The sequence below is a fragment of the Ipomoea nil genome, unplaced genomic scaffold, assembly GCF_001879475.1.
Source record: "Ipomoea nil cultivar Tokyo-kokei standard unplaced genomic scaffold, Asagao_1.1 scaffold0268, whole genome shotgun sequence".
Taxonomy (NCBI): Eukaryota; Viridiplantae; Streptophyta; class Magnoliopsida; order Solanales; family Convolvulaceae; genus Ipomoea; species Ipomoea nil.
Window position 1 is genome coordinate 5,504,753 of NW_017616696.1, and position 20,722 is coordinate 5,525,474.

The following is a 20,722-nucleotide window of genomic DNA, read 5'->3' on the forward strand; positions in this document are numbered from 1 at the left end:
TCGCTCTAGTACGAGCTCAACTACATTGAATCCAAAGGGAGGATGAAGAAAGGCGACCGAATTTGGTAGATTGCTTTCGGCAGTGGATTCAAATGTAACAGTGCGGTCTGGAAATGCAACCGGAACCTTAAAAACCCGACGATGGACCATGAAATTACATATATATCATCAAAAATCACAGTCAACAAACGGTCAAATAGACAGAGGATTAAATTGTGTTAAAATTGCAAAGTTAAAGACTTAATTGGTTGAAATTGAAAGTCGAGGATCAATTTGTGATTTTAGCTATAGTCGAAGGACCATTTTGGATATTTACTCTATAATTTTCTTAGTTTCAGTAAAACAAATTATAAAAAAAAAAAAAAAAAAAGTTTCAACCAAACACTAAAAAATGAAAATATTTTTTAAAAAATAAATCATTTTCTAAAAAATATTTTCTGTACATATTTTCAAACATAGCTTAATGTGGAAAGATTAAAAGTTGAACTAAATATATAAGTACAATAATCGATGAACCACAGCTTGCATCACAGTAATGTTGCTTTCAAGATTTCCGATGAACATGGAATAATTAAGCTGAAATGGTCAACATTAAACACAGATGCATGATTATTGGAAGACATTGTTTTCGAAAAGGACTAAACACTTCTTGGCCCATTGGTAAATGACGGTTAACTGATTGAGTTAACTAGAGGGTATAACTAGTTGATAATATTAGTTGATTGTAGAAAGATGTTTGGTACATTAAGTGTTAACTGATAACTGTTTGGTATAATTTCTTTTCTCAAAAAATTAATTAAAAAAATTGCATTGAGCAATTTTTTGAATTTTAACAAAAATGAAGATTGAGTTTCTCACAGGTTTTTGGTGGATTCCGAGCTGAGCCCATGTGATGACTTCAAGTAGTTCTTCAATGGTGCCATACCCACCTAAGGATGGGGAGAAGAGTACAGTAGTTATGTGTGGGGAATTCATTATTGAACCATGTAGAAATTCATTCATTTAACAAAAGCTAATAAGGGTGCAGGGTGAAGAGACCGGACGGTCGAGTCAGTAGCTGTTCACACTGATTGTTCAGTTCTTTATCGTCACGTTGTAACTATGGGAGATCCACTGCAACTAAATTGTATGTTGGTGTGGCAATTGACGAATGCAATGACAAAATGACCTCGTTTACTTAATTGCTCTTTATTCTTTGTTTCTAAACAGTTTAATTTGATTGTACATTTTCTGGCATCTAAAGTTACAGCTCAGGCTAATTCTTTGGACTAGTACACTGTCTCTCCTGATTTTGTTCTCCTTTGTTATTTATTTTTTATTTTTTTTACACTAATATAAAGTTCAACGCTGTTGCTTTCAAAAAAAAAAAAAAAAAGTGTGTGTTTGAAATTCGATGGAATATTAATTTGGGGCAACATTATATTGACTATATTAATGTTGCAGCGTTATTTCATATGTTGCAGCGTTATTTCATTGGAATGAGTAAATGAAACGACGTTGCTTCAACGGCATTTGGTTATACCTGCAATGCTGAATTCTTAATTGATTTTTTTTTTTTTTTTTTTTTACTTAAGTTCAAACTCACAACCTTCCAAATGGAAGTTCAACCCGGGTACCATTAGATCATATAATTTTTTTTTTTTAACAAGTTGAGAAAGTATAGATGAACTGATATTACAATGTAATAGACTCAATAATATTTTTTAAAAAAAAATTGCATCTCTATCTCTATGTATATTAAAGTGTGAAAGCATTTATTTATGTATTCACATGAATTAATTTTTATTATATATCAATTCTTATTTTAATTACAAATATATATATATATATATATATATATATATATATATATATATATATATATATATATATATATATATATATATATATATATATATAAAATCCTCCTATCTCATTTTTCCACCCAAACTTTTGTAGTAAAACTTATTTGGTAAGCAAAACTACTACTACGTTTTTAGTGCCGCTGGATCCAACGGATTGGACCTGTTGATGGAGACCCTGGTAACATTGGCTACAAAGCTGATTTCGTAATTTTCCGGCGGCAAGGAAGGGCTGACGTTTTTCTTATCGAAAATAAAACACCTCTTCTCCTCACAGGCAACAAAGCGCTTTGCTGAATCGGAAAGTGATTCATTTTTATTTTTTTTCTCTTTATTCCTTTGAGATAATTACAAGATGTATACGATGAACGAAACAAAACCCTTATTTCAACACCAAAAACACAGAAGTTAAGGATAGAGATCGAGGACTAAGTCACGAATCTAAACTACCAAGTATTATTTAGTTTTTTTTTTTTTAATATAATAATTGTGAATCAATATAAAGTAGCCAGATTTGTCCAAAGATAAACGAAATTTAAAGGTCAAAAAAACTGAATAAACTAACTACAATTAATACAAAATTATATAAACAAAAATCCTCATCCAGATCTAGAGAGATTTCAGAGACAAAGTTGAAGATAAAAAGTAAAAAATCACCAATTTCACAGTGAAATTGATGATTTTTTACCTTTTATCTTCAACTTTGTCTTTGAATTTTCTATTGAAATCTAGACTTTAATGGAAAATTCAACAAAAGTGAGCAAAATCGAATTTCAAATCGAAGCAGCTAAAGGCACGAACTTTGTTTAAAATATAAATAAAAATAAAAAAATTTAAACATATCGATTTCTTGGAAAAAGGCCCCCGAAAAAAAATCTAATCTAACAGTAGCTTAAAATTGAAAAACAAAATTGCCCCTAAATACCTAGAAATTATTATAGTAATTTTATGTTAATCTCTATTTACATTCTTTCATTAAATTATTATGATAACGACGGTGGTTTTGATAATTTTATAGGATTTTCTGAAACTTAGAATTAGTATGTTGATTTCGAAGTTTGTACATGTTATTCAAGTTTCTATGTTTTTTATCTTCCTACTTTGTTATTTTCTAGAAACGGTGTGCTCTAGTTCGCCGGGTTCGCTCGTTTGGGTGCTCAAACGTCGAACCGTTGTACGTTTTATTCTGGAAAACCTAGGCCACAACGCTCCTAGCACTTTTGGGAGGTGGCAAATAAGGTTTTAAGGAAAGACAGGCACTTCGCCAACTCGTACTATTCTTTCTTCCTTCTCCTTCTTTCTTGTTTTGGATTATGCTTTTAAGCAAAAATCCGTTCTCCATCTTTTGATATATTCGTTGGATTGGACTTATAATCTGAGGATTATTAGTTCCAATTTTGGTTGATATATATTGGTATATCTTTTTCGTAGATATACATGTATATATAACCTTTGGGTCCGTTTTATATATATTTGTGTGTATATATATATTTCAGATAAATATCCAATAATATTTTATATACTTGTGTGTGTATATATAAATATTATTTTTGGGATATTAAATCGATTTTGGTTCATTATCACCGACATATACACTTATGCACTATACTAACCATACAAAATTTAAATGCTACTTTTTAAATTTCTAAATGTAATTTTTAAATTATAAATCTATCAATATATATATTATAATTAGTGAAATTATATTATAGAATTTTCTCCAAGATTATGTGGTGTAATGTTATTCGGATTGAACTTTCATTTGAAAGGTTGTGCGTTCAAGCTCCAACTGAGGGATGCACGAGGATCATACAACACCTTTTTTTTATACGTGTCAAATAGAACCCTTCTTTCATGAATGTAAAACCGCGTTCTTCTTCCAAGCAAGTAAAAACACTACAGGTTTTCCTATATATATTGTTGTGCATGCATTGAATTATTTCATTACAGTAGCTTAAAGTAAGAGAATACATATTCGATCGGCCATGGCGATAACGGCGTCCGAACCCCGTCAGCAGGTGCACTTTATGGTGTTCCCGATGATGCTTCCGGGCCATATGATCCCCCTGATAGATGTTGCCAGGATGCTAGCTCGCTGCGACGGCGTCATCGTCACCGTCCTCACCACCCCCGTCAATGCCAAACGCTTCCGGGAAACGCTCGACCGCGAACGCCGATGCGGTTTCCAGATCCGAGAGCACGAGCTCCGGTTTCCCTGTGCGGAAGCTGGGTTGCCGGAAGGATGCGAGAATGGGGACTTGATCCCCAAAGGTCAAAACCAGCTGGTTGGCAACTTCATCGTCGCCGTCGGAATGCTGCGGCCGCAGGTGGAAGAAGCGCTGAAGCAAAGCAAGCCGCCGGCGAGCTGCATAGTCTCCGACGTGTGCCTGACGTGGACGGCGGAGGTCGCGGCGGGGCTCAACATCCCCAGGCTTCTGTTCCACGGATCATGCTGCTTCTCCGCCCTCTGTGGAGTGAGAATCGAGGAGTCCGAGATTTTCGGGAAGGTGAGTTCAGAATCGGAACAGTTCACCGTCCCCGAGATGCCGCATAACATACAACTGTGCAAAGCTCAGGTCGAACAATGCACGACTGATCCAAATCTTTTAGATGATGATCCTAGGAAACAATGGGCTGTAAAGCTCATGCCGGCCACAAAATCCGCTTATGGTGTAATTGTGAATAGCTTTGAAGAACTGGAGCCTGATTATGTAAAAGAATATCGTGAGATGTATCATGGGAGAGTGTGGTGTGTTGGACCCGGTTCATTAGGCAACGAAAACTACCAAGATCAGCCACTAATAAGAGGCTATAACAATTATGGTGACCAACAAGAGTGCTTGAAGTGGCTCGACTTGCAGGTACATATTTATTTCTTGTACCCTGACCTAATATATGCTTATGGGCAACTTCAATCAAATTGATTCAGTTATGGACTTGAAAACCACAAGGTTATAAGTTCGAATCTCGAGTGGCCTATTTATTGTTTGAATATGAACCAGTCAGACATTCGTTTAAATCATGATGTTGATAATATATTATTGATCTTACAACAGGCGCCGGGATCAGTGGTATATGTTAGCTTTGGAAGTATGGCGTCGCTGTCACCACGACAGATGGCAGAACTGGCTCTGGGTTTGGAGTAAAACAAAAGACCATTTCTTTGGGTGTTGGGTAAAAAAGGCAAGAATGTTGATGCGTTTGAGGATTGGAATGTGAGCAGCGGCTTTGAGCAAAGGAACATAGGGAGAGGGTTTTTGGTCCGAGGGTGGGCTCCTCAGGTGCTCATCCTCTCCCACACTTCTGTTGGAGGATTCTTGACTCATTGTGGGTGGAATTCAGTTCTAGAAGTCATTTCTGCCAAATTGCCAATGGTCACGTGGCCACTGATTGTTGAACAATTTTTAAACGAGAAGTTGGTGGTGGAGGTGCTTGGAATTGGAGTGAGCCTAGGGTTGAAGATGTCTATTAATTGGGATGGTGAAGACAAAAATGATGTGGTTATGGTGAAGAATGAAGAGATAAAGGAAGCCATAGATAAAATAATGGATGAAGGGGGGATAGAGATAAGGAGGAAAGTAAGAGAGTTGGGAGAAATGGCAAAGAAGGCAGTCCAAAAAGGGGGTTCTTCTCAACTAAACTTGATTTCTTTAGTCCAAAATGTTTCATCATTTGCACAACCATGAGAACCATATCTCATTTATCCATCCACCTGCAAGCTTTGTAGTACTTGTTATGCTCGTTGAGTTTTGCTAATAATTGAATTCAAATTCATAACTGCATGTTTTAAATAATACGGAGTATTTATCGTGGACATTATTATATAAATTAAATGTCATATTTATGTCTCCATTATTGTTTTTCGTTACGATTTAATTATATATATTCCATGTATTATGTACTCATATTTGTGTGTTGGAATAAGAGATCAGAGTTACACCGATGTTCATTTTCTCTCTACTCCTATTTCTCAAAAGAAGTATGTGGAGGGGATTTTGAATAAGTTTGGAATGGAGAATTATATTGCAACTCAGTTAGTACACCTCTGAAGTGGGTCTGAAACTTATTCGAAATTCGGGAAGTGAAGAATATTGGCAGCACTCTTTACAGCCACAAGGCCTGATATTATGCATGCTATGAGTTTGATAAGCAAGTATATCGAGAATCCAAAGGAGGTTCATTTTTTGTCTGCTAAAAGAATTCTTTGGTACTCTTAAAAGGAACAACAAATTATGGGATGTTATACAAGAAAGGTGAAAAATCAAATTTATATGATTTTATTGATAGTGATTATGCAGGAGATCAAGATGATAGGAAAAGCACATCTTGATACACTTTTATGCTTAGTTCAGGAGTCATTCATGGTCTTCCAAAAACCAACCAATTGTCACTTTATCAACAACATAAGTGGAGTTTGTAGCTGCAAACACTAAAAAATTAAAATATTTCTTTTAAATAAAATCATTTCTAAAGAAAAATATTTTCCATATTTCAAACAAAGCTTAACGTGAATAGATTAAAAGTCTAAGTAAATATATAAAAAGTACAATAATAGATGAACCAAAAGCAGAAAAAAAAAAAAAAAAAAAAAAACTCAAAGTAAAAATAAAAATAATAAGTTTCCTATACTCCAAATGTATTAGAATTTAGAAAGGGCATATCCCTCCCAAAAGCAGTAAGAGCACATGCTGCACGCCCACCGTATACAACTACATATACAAATGGCACAACCACCCAAAATCAACCCCCCCCCCCCCCCCCCCCCCCAAAAAAAAAAAAAATTGTCTAATAAGCATCTTTTAATTTCTTTTTCTTCTTCTTTTTCTAGGATTTGTTCTTCTGTGACTGAAAGGACAACATTTTCAGGCCCCTAATTTAGTCTTCAATTCCAACCTCCTCCCAGATCAACTTGGACACTATTTCATCATACTGCGGAACATATTCCTGCATGCCAAAATGCATTTCATTAATTATAAATAAACTTTATAAGTTTAAGACAAAATAACAATAAAAATAAAAGTTGCATGCCTAGAGGTGGTGGCAACTGACAAGATAAGTACACAAGTTCCCATGAGAGTTTTTTTTTTTTCTTTTTTTTTTTTTGTTTGAAATAGAATGATGAGAGATGTTGTTAATAAGGTTGTAGTTGCAGGATGAATTCACACGTACCTCAAGTTGTGTGACCAACTGTTTGGCAGTTGGAGCCGACACGATAATGCCACGTGCAGTTGGGGAGATAAAGCCTTCATCAACGGCCTTGTCGATAAACGACAACAATGAATTGTAGTAACCATCCACATTCAGCAGCCCCACCTAATATTCATTAAACAACAATAATATATTAATTAACCCTAAGATCATCAGTTCAGACTGCTCAGATCTCTTAATCAAACTTTATCAAAATCTTTCCATGTGAATACTCTCATGCATCACAGTAACGTTGCTTTCAAGATTTCCGATGAACATGGAATAATTAAGGTGGAATGTACACTCATAGGTTCAAATGGTCAACATTAAACACAGATGATTAGTGGAAGACATTGTTTTCGAAAAGGACTAAACACTTCTTGGCCCTGTTTTATAAATGGCTGTTAGCTGTTAGCTGATTAGATTAATTAGAGGGTATAACTAGTTAATAACATTAACTGATTATAGAAAGATGTTTGGTACATTAACTGTTAGCCGATAGTTGTTTGATATGATTTCCTTTTTCAAAAAGTTAATTGAAAAAAGCAGCACGAAAGAGAAGATCGAGTTTCTCACGGGTTTTTGGTGGATTCCGAGCTGAGCCCATGTGATGACTTCAAGTAGTTCTTCAAGGGTGCCATAACCACCTAAGGATGGATGGGGAGAATGAAGTACAGTAATTATGTATGGGGAATTCATTATTGAAGCATGTAGAGATTCATTGATTTAACAAAAGGGGGGCAGGGTGAAATAGTTACCAGGGAGGGCAATGAAGGCATCAGCTTGCCGGGCCATCTCAGCTTTCCTCTGATGCATATCTGATACAGCTCTTACTTCTCCAATTGTTTCCCCAGTTATCTGTTTAGCCCCAAACAAACATCATTATTATAATGTCTGCAAAAATAATTTAATTTGCTTTTCCCTGTCCCCTCTGCTGACTAAAGTAGGAAGTTTTGGATTAGGATTTCAACAATTTAATGGATAATGCTGAGGACTGTTCATATATATATGAGTTTGAGTTAATTAGACGAAATCTATTGTGTGATGATGCTAATGTAGTACCAAAAAAATTAGGTAAAACTAACGACATCTCGATCCAGGTTTCAACTTAATTAGTTTAAAGTCAATAAAATGTCTCATCAGAATCAGACAAGGCAGGCCATATTGTCCTACATACATACAAAAGAAGGTAAACTATGATTTGAAGTTTCAGATTATTACCTCTCTAGGCATGAGGCTCCTTGGAATCACTCTGCAATACAACCATAATAAACAACTCATTATTGCACTCAAACTCCATTATATTCTCAGTTCATTAACCTTTCAAGAAACTACCTCTCATGTTAAAGAAAAGAAGAAAAAAAGTTCCATTTTTTTTGTGGCGAGGAAAACTCACAAACCATTATCTGATGTATCGATGTTCACTATAAAATATGAGTTTTTACTTTCTCAAAGGGCAAGAGAGAGACACATAATAATAACTGACAGATCAGAAACTTGCATTTGATCCCATGATGCATGTTTTACTTCATTCTGAGCCAAATTATTAATGAAATCCATTTGGATAAAACTAGGAAATATTTAAAAAAACATAATAATTGTCTTTCCTCTATATGAAAGAGAGAGAGAGAGAGAGTACCCTATAACATGGCGCCCACCATCATGAACTGCCTGAGAAACAAGACCCATCAGACCCACGTTCCCACCTCCATACACCAAATCAATCCTTTTCTCCACCTTCACAACACATTGAACAAAACAATGTCATCAACACGTGTCAGATACCCATTACTCCACATCATTCCTGTAGACTTTTTGTGTTAGGAGAAAAATAATAGTGATTATCCGAAGGTTTACACTGAGTAACATAAACCCTACTTTGTGATCCTAGCGGATAAAAGATCATAAGGAGTAAATAAGGTAAACGAACCTAGCTAGGTTGTCTATTCAATCATGTGGACTTTTGCCTACACATATCCTTGTTTTCTTTAAACAATAAAAATACTAGTATTGAAATCATCATACTAGTTGGGAAAAAAAAAAGAGAGAATTTTTTTTTTTTTTTGTCAGAGGATGAGGTGTCCTGAGCATGTTTTAACTGTAGGAGCCATCTTTAAACTCGTACCATGTTTAGAATAATTCTCATTCGCACCGGACTGTTCCAATTAAGGGGCAAAGTGCTGATTTTTTCCATATAAGAGGAGTTCGAACTCCCGACCTCTCTTAAGGGATGAGAGTGCACGCACAGTCGCCAACCAATTGGGTTAAAAAAAAAAGGGGGGAGAATTTCATACAAAGATAATTGCACATGCATCATGCATGTGTATTTGTGTGTGTATATGTGTGTGTGTAATGGGATGGGCAATAAACCAATTCAAAATGATGGAGGCAGAGAGAGCAAGGTGGATGAGGGGAGTGATGATACCAATATGGCACGTTTGGTCCCCATGAAAAGGCAACAAATGTTTTTAAAAGGACAAAGAAAACCCATAAAACTAAATTAAGAAGATCATGCAAGAAGGCTGCTCTAAACTGACAGCCAGGTTACAGCTAACAATCCCTTAAACCCCCCAACTCTCACAAACCTCTCCATCCATCTCCCCCTTTCTCTCACTCAGATCATGCCAAACAACACGCATAAACCCTAAACCTTAATTCCCTTCCAATTTCCAAACTTTACATCTTTCTTTTCTATTCTTAACAGAAGATCTGAAAACATATAAAATAAGCACAAAATTCAACCAAGGCAAAGAGAAAGTTCCAGTCTTTGAGACTCTGGCATGAACATAAAGTGTCACAAGACAAGGGTTCTTGAATTTAAGCAATTTTGAGTCTGCATTTTGCCAAACTTCTTCTGCAGATCAGACAAGGAGAAGAAGACTCCCAAAAAAAATTGGTTTTGAAAATACAGTTCAGTAGCTCTGATCTTATTGAATTTGTTATGAAAAGATTAAAGAAAAAATGAAATGATACCAGTTCTTTGCCTAACTCAATTGCAGCCTCTTGGTAGGTAGTTTTCTTCCCAGAACTGCTCCCACAGAAGACACAAATTCTCATGAACCTGCTGGATGATCTTTTCTCTGCCTCCATTTTTTCTTCTGTGTATATATGTATAAGTATACAGAATTAAGCAGTATAAAAGAGTACTAGTCTGTGTGTATATATATATACGGAGTAAATATAATAAATTAATAATAGTAATAATAATAATAAGATTGTTGGAGTAGAGACAGAGAAGGAGAATGGGGGGACGGGAAATGAGAAGCAAAGTGAGGGCCTTTTATAGGAACGCACCAACCCTGTTTGTTTTGTTGTTTTATAATACATACGTCTTTTCCCATTAACTTTTGGTCTTTCTTTACAAATTACGACTGTGCGACTATTGGCTAAGCATGTTCAATTGTAGCTGTTCAAACATTTATTTTGTTTTATGGAGAAAGTGAAAAATAATAAGTATACCTTTGCTCTGTTTGGCAAACCTAGCTGAAAAGCGATAAGTTAGGAGCTGAAAGCTGAAAAGCTATAAGCTCTGAGCTGAAAACTAAAAAGCTGTTAAGCTAGCTGTTATGATTGAAAGTGTTTGGTAAAATTAGCTTTTTGATAAATTGATAAATGTAAAAAGGCTAAAAAGGACATCTTCATAAAATTTAAATTAGTTTGTTTACATATTAAAATTTAACATTTTATCTTTAAAAAAATTAATATTTTGAAATATAACTATTAACATAATCATGATCTACCATCTCATAATGAAGTAGCAATATTGTTGCGAATCTCATAATAATAATAATAATAATAATAATAATAATAATAATAATAATAATAATAATAATAATAATAATAATATTTGCGGTGAAAGTTGCGGATAAAGGAGAAGAGAAAAGAATTTTAATTGGGAAGGGTAAATTATGTCATTATTTTAAAATAATAAGGATAAATATGGAAAAAAAAGTTAGAAAGCTAGGAGTTTATTTTGAAACACTACCTAAGGTAGCGTTTCAAAATAAGCTCTTATTTTAAGCTAGGAGCTTATTTTGGGAACATTACTAAACAGAGCTTATAGCTTATTAGTAGCATAAAATAAGCTATAAGCTCCTAAATAAGCTTTGCCAAACAGAGCCTTAGCTTAAAGCTGCTTAAATCTATCTATCTCATTTTATATGTTATGTTTATTATCCAGAGGTTAAATTAATTGACTCTTTCTTCTACACTTATTTTCTCTATGATTTTTTAAAATAATTTTAATTTCATTTTTTGGTACCTAATAGTACCTTTAATACAACTAGTATTTTCACCCATGCGTTGCACGAAAAGGATTTGTTATAATATTTTAAGAATATTTGGATCGATATACAATTAGATAAATTATAACAACAAATATTATATAGTGCAATTCATGAAATGAGTTGGATTGATTAGGGTTTTTTTTTTTTATCCTTGCATGAATTCGAACAAATAATTATCCAATTACCAGTGTGATGCGCGGATATAATTTTTTATTATATATTTAGATAAAAAAAATTAAAGATGAAAATTATAAACAATACTAATATTTGAAAGTTTACATTTATTTGATTATAAGATTAGTGTAAAATATCACTCAATTGATTATGTATTAACGTTTACCTTTTTTGAATTAACGTGTATTCTTTATATATATATATATATATATATATATATATATATATATATATATATATATATATATATATATATATATATATATATATATATATATATATATATATATATATATATATATATATATATATATATATATATATATATATATATATATATATATATATAGGGAAGGGATCAGGTGCATTTGTGGCTTCCCGTGCGGATGTGCGGTGGATTAATGTGCGTGAGGTTTATACTTAATGTGCGTGAGATTTGTACTCAATGTGCCTGAGATTTGTACTTAATGCGCGTCATGTTAATATGTGTGAGTTTTGTACTTAATGTGCCTGGGTATTGTGTTTAATGTGCGTGAGATTTGTACTTAATATGCGTGCGTATTTCAGAATTACGAGCTCAGAATGAAGCAGAACAGAAACTCACGCACATTAACGCTCAAGCTTCTTGTTACTTCTTCCTTCAATTTGGCCATGGATTCTAGATTATCAGCTACCTTCAATGCAGTTGAATGTTTATATAAATGACGCACGCACAGTAAAATTTGCACAACAGCTAAGTGTGGTTTTCCTGTTGTATTATTCCCATAATTCTTAATCACCCTAGCTCGCCACCGCATCATCGTCATCAGGGAGGGGGCAAATGGCTACTGGGGATGGGAAGAAGCTGACATCAATATTTTCTGCTGCATTTTACACATTCACGCACATTAAGTACAAATCCCAGGCATATTAAGCACAACCCTCACGCACATTGAGTACAAATCTCACGCACATTAATCCACCGCACGGGAAGCATTCAACCGCACGAGAACCTTTCACTATATATATATATATATATATATATATATATATATATATATATATATATATATATATATACACGCACACATATAAGGAATACACGTTAATTATTCCTTAATTCAAAAAATATACACATTAATAATATTTTCATAATTAATTAGTTTATATTCCTAATATTCCTTGTAATATTAATTAATTTTTGGTTATATATGGAAATATTATTATAGTAATATAGACTATTTAGTTATAGAAATATTATTAACGTGTACATATTTTGAAGAGTTAATACCCAAAATCGTACTCGTCTATAGTGGTTTTCCTCAATTTCGTCCTAAACAACTATGGTGACCTAATATCGTCCCAGACTTTTGTGTTTCGCTCAATTTAGTCCTCAATTTATTATTCTGTTAAATTGGTGTTAAATAAAGGGACAATTCAGTAATGTCAATATTGATCTCTCTTTACTTTCAACTTGTGAAGTGCGAAATTCTTTTTTCTTGTACGAATTACACCCAGAATTACTCCCGGACCTGCAAATCAAATTTTATATTCGCAGTTTTAGGAGTAATTCTGGGAGTAATTCATAAAAAAAAAAAAAAGATTTCGCAGTTCACATGTCTATGAGTAAAGAGATGCCAATATTAAAATTACTGAATTGTCTATTTATTTAACACCAAATGGACAGAATAACAAATGAGGGACTAAATTGAGCAAAAATACAAAAGTCTGGGACTAAATTGAGCGAAACACAAAAGTCTGGGACGATATTAGGTCACCAAAGTCGTTTGGGACGAAATTGAGAAAAACCACTATAGTCGAGGACGATTTTGGGTATTAACTCATATTTTGAATTAGGAAATAATTAACGTGTATTCCTTATATGGTATTATGTAATATAAATATTACCAAAAATTAATTAACATTACATGAAATATTATGAATATAGACTAATTAATGAATTAGGTATTAACGTTTACCTTTTCTAAATTAACGTGTCTTCCTTATATGGTATTATGTAATATATATATATATATATATATATATATATATATATATATATATATATATATATATAAACTAAAAATTAATTAATATTACACTGAATATTATGAATATATACTAATTAATTATGAAAATATTATTAACGTATACATTTTTTGAATTAGGGAATAATTAACGTGTATTCCTTATATGGTACACACACACACACGTTAATTCAAAAAAGGTGTGTGTGTGTAACCAAAAATTAATTAATATTACACGGAATATTATGAATATAGACTAATTAATTATGGAAATATTATTATGGTAATAATAATGTAATATAACACGGAATTTTTTGAACCAATGCATAAATGAGTCAATTGAATAAAAAATATTTTATATATATCTATGCTACACCTCACGGTGAAAATCTCTTATAAAACGAATACAAAGTACTGCATTATTTACAATCTACATACATTATAAGTGAATTATAGATCTTTTTTTTTTTTATTTTTTTCATTTTAATATTAATATTAATATTATTATTATTATTATTATTATTTTAATTAATTAATTATTAATTGTTTGGGTGGAAGAGTTTGGGCAGGAAACACAAATGAGAATTTTGTTTTTAATAATAGTATAGAGATTATTATTATTATTATTATTATTATTATTATTATTATTATTATTATTATTATTATTATTATTATTATTATTATTATTATTATTATTATTATTATTATTACTATTATTATTAATGACTTACAGACCAAATTCCATTTCTTAGCCAGGACCTTGTGGTCCAATGGTATCAAGTTGCTCCCTTAAAAGAATTCAATTCTCCTTTTTTACTGCAAACCTTGTTATTATTAAGTGAATTAGGGATCCTTTAAGTTTGCACGGAAAAACACAGATGATGATTTTTGTTTTAATAATAGTATAGATATAGATATAGATTAAGTAAATTAGGGATCATTTTTTATTTTTCCTTTTTTACTCTTAACATTATAAGTAAATTATAGATCCTTTTGTATTTTTAAATTTATTATTATTATTATTATTATTATTATTATTAATTAATTATTAATTACTAATTATTTGGGTGGAAGAGTTTAGACGGGAAAATTCAAAGGATGATTTTGTGTTTAATAATAGTATAGATTAAGTGAATTAGAGATCATTTTGTCATTTTTCCTTTTTTTTTACCCCTAACATTATAAGTAAAATATAGATACTTTTTGCATTTTTTTCATTTTATTATTATTCTTTAATTAATTAATTGTTAATTATTAATTGTTTGGGTGGAAGAGTTTGGGAGGAAAAACACAAAGTCGGATTTTGTTTTTAATAATAGTATAGATTTTTAAATATATAAATTTCATACATTAATATTAAATTAAATAGGGAAAATGGTCATATAAGCCCCTAAACTTTACCTGAAAAGTAAATTAGGTCCCTAAACTTTTAAAAAGTGCAATTACACCATTTAACATGTTAAATTGAGATAATGAAATCCAAGAGCCGGTAAATGACGTGCTATTACGGGTCAATTTCGTTCAGACATCACATCCAGGCAAAATCTAGCAGTCAGCGATAGCCGAACAGTCGCCGGTCGCCTTCTACTAGCGAAGGCGACTAGTTGGTTGCCTTCTACCAGCGAAGGCGACTAGTTGGTCGCCTTCTCCAAGGAAGGCACCAGTGGTTGCCTTCCCTGGCGGAAGGCGACCGGTCGCCTTCCATGGAGAAGGCGACTAGTTGATTGCCTTCCGTCGGGGAAGGCAGCCAGTTGGTCGCCTTTTGCCGAAGAAGGCGACCAACTGGTCGCCTTTTCTTGTAGATGGCGACCGACTACTGTTTGGTTGTCGCCGACTCTTCTTGTTTGACTCAAAATTTATTTCCCTTGTATTTAATTTCAAAATTAAAAAAAAAAATCAGAGAAAAAAATACTTTCATTAAATTTTATAAAATTTCATTTGTTTATTATCTTTTATTTGTATTTTTCTTTAATGAAGTTACAACTAGGTCAAAGAGGCACAAGGATCGTCTTTAATTTTTATTGACAATTATACTTATTACAACTTACAAGCCAAAATAAAAATAAATATAAAATATGATGCAAAAAATATTTGAGTAGTATTTGTTTGTTTGTTTGTCTGTCTGTTAGTGGTTCATTGCTTGGGTCACAAGCCAATTCAAGGATTTTGATCTTGCCAATTTGACCAAGGGACTTCTTCCCGTGAACCAAATTGTCTAGAAACAATACATACATAATTAGAAGCCAAAAATAATTGGAATAAAGTTCAAATTGGTCACTGAACGTAACTTGAAAATGCAATTAGGCCACTGAATGAAAAAAAAAAAAAAGTGCAATTAGGTCACTGAACACTCCAAAAATGTGCAATTTCACCTGATAGCAGGTTACCCTCAATTTTAGCAGGTTATCTGCTTACGTGGCAGCTGAGTTGACATTTTTAATAAATTTTAATAAATTTTAATAATAAATTTTTATTAAATTTTTTTTTTAAAAAAATAAAAACAACTTTATTTTATTTTTTATTTAATTTTTTCCAATTTTTTATAAAATTTATTATTAAAATTAATATTAAAAATTATTTAAAAATTATTAAAAATGTCAACTAAGCTGTCACGTAAGCAGGTAACCTGTTAAAATTGATGGTAATCTGCTATTCGGTGAAATTGCATACGTTTGGAGAGTTCAGTGGCCTAATTGCACGTTTTTGAAGTATTCAATGACCTAATTGCACTTTTTTTTTTCGTTCAATGGCCTAATTGCATTTTCAGGTTACGTTCAGTGGCCAATTTGAACCTTATTCCAAAATAATTTTAATGTAAAAAGTTCAACATTTATCAACAACTTGATCTGATCTTTATATTTTCAAGACTCGTAGAAAATTCTCAACATTTTTTTTCACCGACATTATTGGTATCGTTAAACTTAGATTTATGTAATAATTTATTATTATTATTTTTTTAAATGCTACTAGCTCTATTACATTGTAGTATCTGTTCATATACTTTCTCAATCTACTGAAACACAAAGAGCTAATAATACCTCCACTGAGGCTCGAACTCATAACCTTCCAAATGGAAGTCCAACCCGGGTACCATTGGACCACATAGTCCTGGTATGTAATAATTTATTTTGAATGTTCTCTTTTATAATTTTTTTAAAAAATGACATTTCAAACTCGTAACAAAAATTTTCATAATTTTATTTTCTAATTGTATTTGTATGTATTACGACTCCATGTGTCTTGTTATATTGTAACTCTTCTCTTGTATTTATTTGTTGTATCGATCTTATGACTCCGACCTTCTAATCAATTCAGAATATTCAATTCTCATCTGGTATCAGTAAGCTATGGTTATTTCTATGACTGATCAATCTTCTACTCATGACGGCTCTGTTGGTTCTTCTGAACAAACCGTCTCGGATGTTGCTGTTGCATCCTCGATTTCTACGCTACGAACTCACCATTTACAACTCACCACTTTGTTAGTATCAAGTTAACTATAAGGAATCTCTTGTTCTGGAGAACACAGTTGGTTCCTTTTTTGCGTGGCTAAAATCGCATGGGTTTTGTTGATGGTTCTGTCCTAGCTAATAGTACGTATGTATAGCACATCATTCATTCTAATTGATACACATTAATATAGTAATCCGTCTGTACACGTGAGGAGGACGGGACGTGTTGAAAGTATAATATATAAATAATAATCTAAAATGTTTCATAGGATAATTAATGTTGCATGCAAGACACATGTAAACACTCCAATTCTTTTGGAGTGCGCCAGTAGTTATACAGCTGAAAGCTAAGTGGCTTAATTAATTAATTAGTTGGTAAACGATACGTATATGTACCACGTGACAAGTACTTTATAATACAACATCATATGATGATGGCATTTAAACTAATTTAATACATTATTATCATACCCTATTAGCATGTTGTCCTACCTAGCTAGCTAGACAATCACAAATTAATTGGTCAGACAATTTCAAGTTGTGTTTGTGTGTGTATAACACAATATAATATAGGCATGACAATATATACTCATTTTCTATGTACAACTTGAGCAAGCCAATTATAATTATATGTTGGACAAATCTCACTTTAATCTCTCTTATTATGGAAATAATTAAAACAGGTCTGAATTAAATAATCTTAGATTTAAAAAATGAATAAAATAATGCTCGAACGATAAAGAAATACCTCATTCTTTCTAGAAATTATTGATTGTTTAGTATAGTGATTGCATGTTTGTAAGGAAAATACATGTCCTTTTGAGATATACAATACATATAGGCCCTGTTTACTTGGTAAAAAATTAGTCTATAGGTCAATTTTAACTTATTTGACCACTATTAATTGTTTAATTTAATTAAAATATTAATATAAATATTTGGTTAATTAGCTTTTTGCAACTTCAAAAGGTTAAAATTTAAAAAGCTACTCCAAGCAACTTTTTCAATTAGCTTTTTGAAAAAAGAATTTATACCAAACAACTATCAGCTAACAGCTAATTTACCAAACACTTTTCTACAATCAGCTAATGCTATCAATTATTTATACCCTCTAATTAACACAATCAGCTAACAGCTAATAGCTATCAGCAAACAGTCATTTTACCAAACAGGGCCATAGTATTTATATATTGACCCTGTTTGGTTATATAGTTAGCTTATCTGCAAATTTTAGCTTACTTGTTCACTATTAGTTGTTATTTGATTGAGTTAGTGAGTTTGGCTAGTTGATAGCATTAACTGATTGTAGAAAGATGTTTAGTAAATTAGTTATTAGTTGATACTTGATTATATGCAATATGACTTTCTCAAATACTTATATTGGTGATGAACAGATACTACATTGTAATCGAGTCAGTAGCATTAAAAAAATAATATTTATATTGATTATTTAACAAAGTCAAACAACTAATATATAGTGATCAAATAAGCTAACTATGTTACCAAACAGCCTAAAAATAAAAAGAATGACCAAAACAATTCTATAAAGACATGACTTTCAAGATTTCATGTCCATCAATAAATCTTTAATGTCAAAGACTAATTAAAAGTTTCACTATAGATAAAACTCAATCAAGAACAAAATATGCATATCAAATTATGAATTAATTTATTTACATCGCGAATATAATTTAAAAATTAAAAGTGCTATTTTCTTTTATATTTTTGAATTACTTGTTTCTTTTTATTTTTCTTTAATACATCAAAAGATATAAATTAATTATACAGTAAAGAACTGAATGCTTCTTGCAGCATCTTTGTCCAAAAGTTGCAAGATACTGTTGGGTGGCCCATACAATATATAGAAATCTCCTTTCACTCTCCATCTGATCTTGTTCAAGATTTGAACATCTCTTACTCTCTTTAAAGTGTACGTGATTCATACATATCAAATGGATGGTGATGAATGAAATTTTAATTATAATTTTTTTGAATAGATAAATGTAATATTACAATTATAATAATGTATTTATATCAATCCATTACAATTAAACATCATCTATTATAATAATTTATTATAGTCAAACATACCAAAAGCCCATTAATAATTTGTTAAATACAACATGTGCCTTGTAAATGTACGTACAATATAGAAATTAAACTCTTTAATGTAAACAATGATGGTTAGTTACATTTATATTGTGCATGAAATAAATATTTAACATCACAATGTGAAGGACCGCATCTCGTGTAAACATAAAAGTTCACAACACAAACTACAAAGGGGTGTTTGGTAAGGGGTTAGTGTGTTTGACTAGTTGATAGTATTAGCTGATTGTAGAAAAGTATTTGGTAAATTATCTGTTAGTTGATAGCTAATTACATGTCAAATGGTTTTCTTCAAAAATCCGATCGAAAAAACTACTTTGAGCAGCTTTTTAAAATTTAGCATTTTGAAACAATAAGTTGTTATAAAAAAACTAATTAATCAAGCACTCATATTTATTGTTTAATCAAGTCAAACAGTTAATAGTAGTTAAATAAGCCAAAATAAGCTGATAGGCTAACTATTTTACCAAACAAGGTCAAAGTGTAAATCTTATGAGCTAAAAGTATCACTTAAAAACTCGAAAAGTAAACTTCATAACTTTTATAAATTTTAAAATTTGCCTTTCGAACTGCATTTTTACCTATCAATAAAGTACGGTTTTGTAATTTACATGGTACATTTTTTAGTTCACATGTTCTTATTTGAACGCACGTTCTCATGTGATTCATTTTTTTCCAAAATGATACATGAATTATTTTATTATTTAGTCGTTTTCTCCTTTTTTTTTTTTATTTTTTTTATTTTCATTAGTTCCGGTTATTTTCCGTGCAAATCTCACAATGTAAAAAAACCATTGTATTTCTATAAAATAAAGCAAAGTATTTAGAGTGGAAACAAGAAAACGAAAGCGGGCCCCTTATTAATTACTAATAATAGTACCATCTCACTTTCTCTCAGGTACTCTGGAAAATGAGTAGTGCCACATTAAAAAAAAAAAAAAAAAAAAAAATGAATCCAAGTCGTTTTCTAACTTGCCCCCAAGTTTAACTTTTTACTTTTTTTTTTTTTAAGCAAATGAGTTTAAAAGGTAATTAACGATAGGCATAAAATAAATCTCTTTTACTTGGAGCAAAATTTTTTTGATTGCTACTAACTCTATTATAATGTAGTATCTACAGCAAAAATTTAATTGAGCTACAATATTAAAATAGTGTTTAATTCAACTATTAATTTTCTTTTTAAAAAACTATGTTTTTGAAGCTAATAGCTCCACTGACTAATTGACTTCTAAACTACTATACGTCCTTTAATGCTCAGTCAGCAAATTTGTGCATAATTTCCATGTTTAAAACTTACAATTATTTAATTCAAAAAAAAAAAACCTACAATTATTAATTATATGAAAGTGTAAATCTTACCCTAGTCGATAAAGGATCACAAAGAAGTAAACCAATCTAAATAGCTCATAACTGATCAGCTCAAACCAAGAAGAAAGGATCACAAAGAAGTAAATTAACCAATCTAAATAACCCATAACTCGGCTCACATCAAGAAGACCAATAAGTCACTCTCACGGAAACTACTTCCTAGAGCATATGCATGACACATCAATCCTATGCCCAGCACCTTGCTGAGACTCAAACTCCTGGCTTAGCTTTGATACCAGATAAAGCGCTTATCACTACGCTAAGAACTATAGCTAGTAGCGAAGGTGTAACTTTAACTA

General features: G+C 31.7%; 3 protein-coding genes across 3 annotated transcripts; 2 read left to right on the forward strand and 1 right to left on the reverse strand.

Annotated features, from left to right (window-relative positions):
• The first annotated feature begins 3,754 nt into the window (after positions 1-3,754).
• LOC109150157 (UDP-glycosyltransferase 73C1-like) lies at positions 3,755-5,619 on the forward strand. Its single transcript, XM_019298064.1, has 2 exons — positions 3,755-4,702; positions 4,898-5,619. The coding sequence occupies exons 1-2, from the start codon at positions 3,827-3,829 to the stop codon at positions 4,985-4,987; spliced, it is 966 nt and encodes a 321-aa protein (XP_019153609.1). The 5' UTR covers positions 3,755-3,826; the 3' UTR covers positions 4,988-5,619.
• LOC109153245 (anthocyanidin 3-O-glucosyltransferase 4-like) lies at positions 5,213-5,527 on the forward strand. The gene has a single exon (XM_019301104.1). The coding sequence runs from the start codon at positions 5,213-5,215 to the stop codon at positions 5,525-5,527; it is 315 nt and encodes a 104-aa protein (XP_019156649.1).
• A 998-nt stretch (positions 5,620-6,617) lies between the features above and the next one.
• Positions 6,618-10,272, reverse strand: LOC109150168 (cytokinin riboside 5'-monophosphate phosphoribohydrolase LOG7-like). The gene is made up of 7 exons (XM_019298077.1): positions 10,002-10,272; positions 8,668-8,765; positions 8,250-8,280; positions 7,787-7,886; positions 7,605-7,675; positions 7,011-7,154; positions 6,618-6,785 (listed from the first exon to the last, which is right to left on the reverse strand). Exons 1-7 carry the CDS (start codon positions 10,116-10,118, stop codon positions 6,717-6,719), a joined length of 630 nt encoding a protein of 209 aa, XP_019153622.1. The 5' UTR covers positions 10,119-10,272; the 3' UTR covers positions 6,618-6,716.
• Between the last annotated feature and the right edge of the window lie 10,450 nt (positions 10,273-20,722).

Bases quoted from the DNA above. Each gene is read 5' to 3' on its own strand.
- LOC109150168 (XM_019298077.1), bottom strand. From the start codon at position 10,118: ATGGAGGCAGAGAAAAGATCATCCAGCAGGTTCATGAGAATTTGTGTC. The intron at 8,766-10,001 runs GTATCATTTCAT...TGTGTTGTGAAG, and splicing joins TTGAGTTAGGCAAAGAACTG to GTGGAGAAAAGGATTGATTT. The intron at 7,676-7,786 runs GTAACTATTTCA...ATCCATCCTTAG, and splicing joins TGCCTTCATTGCCCTCCCTG to GTGGTTATGGCACCCTTGAA.
- LOC109153245 (XM_019301104.1), top strand. From the start codon at position 5,213: ATGGTCACGTGGCCACTGATTGTTGAACAATTTTTAAACGAGAAGTTG.
- LOC109150157 (XM_019298064.1), top strand. From the start codon at position 3,827: ATGGCGATAACGGCGTCCGAACCCCGTCAGCAGGTGCACTTTATGGTG. The intron at 4,703-4,897 runs GTACATATTTAT...ATCTTACAACAG, and splicing joins TGAAGTGGCTCGACTTGCAG to GCGCCGGGATCAGTGGTATA.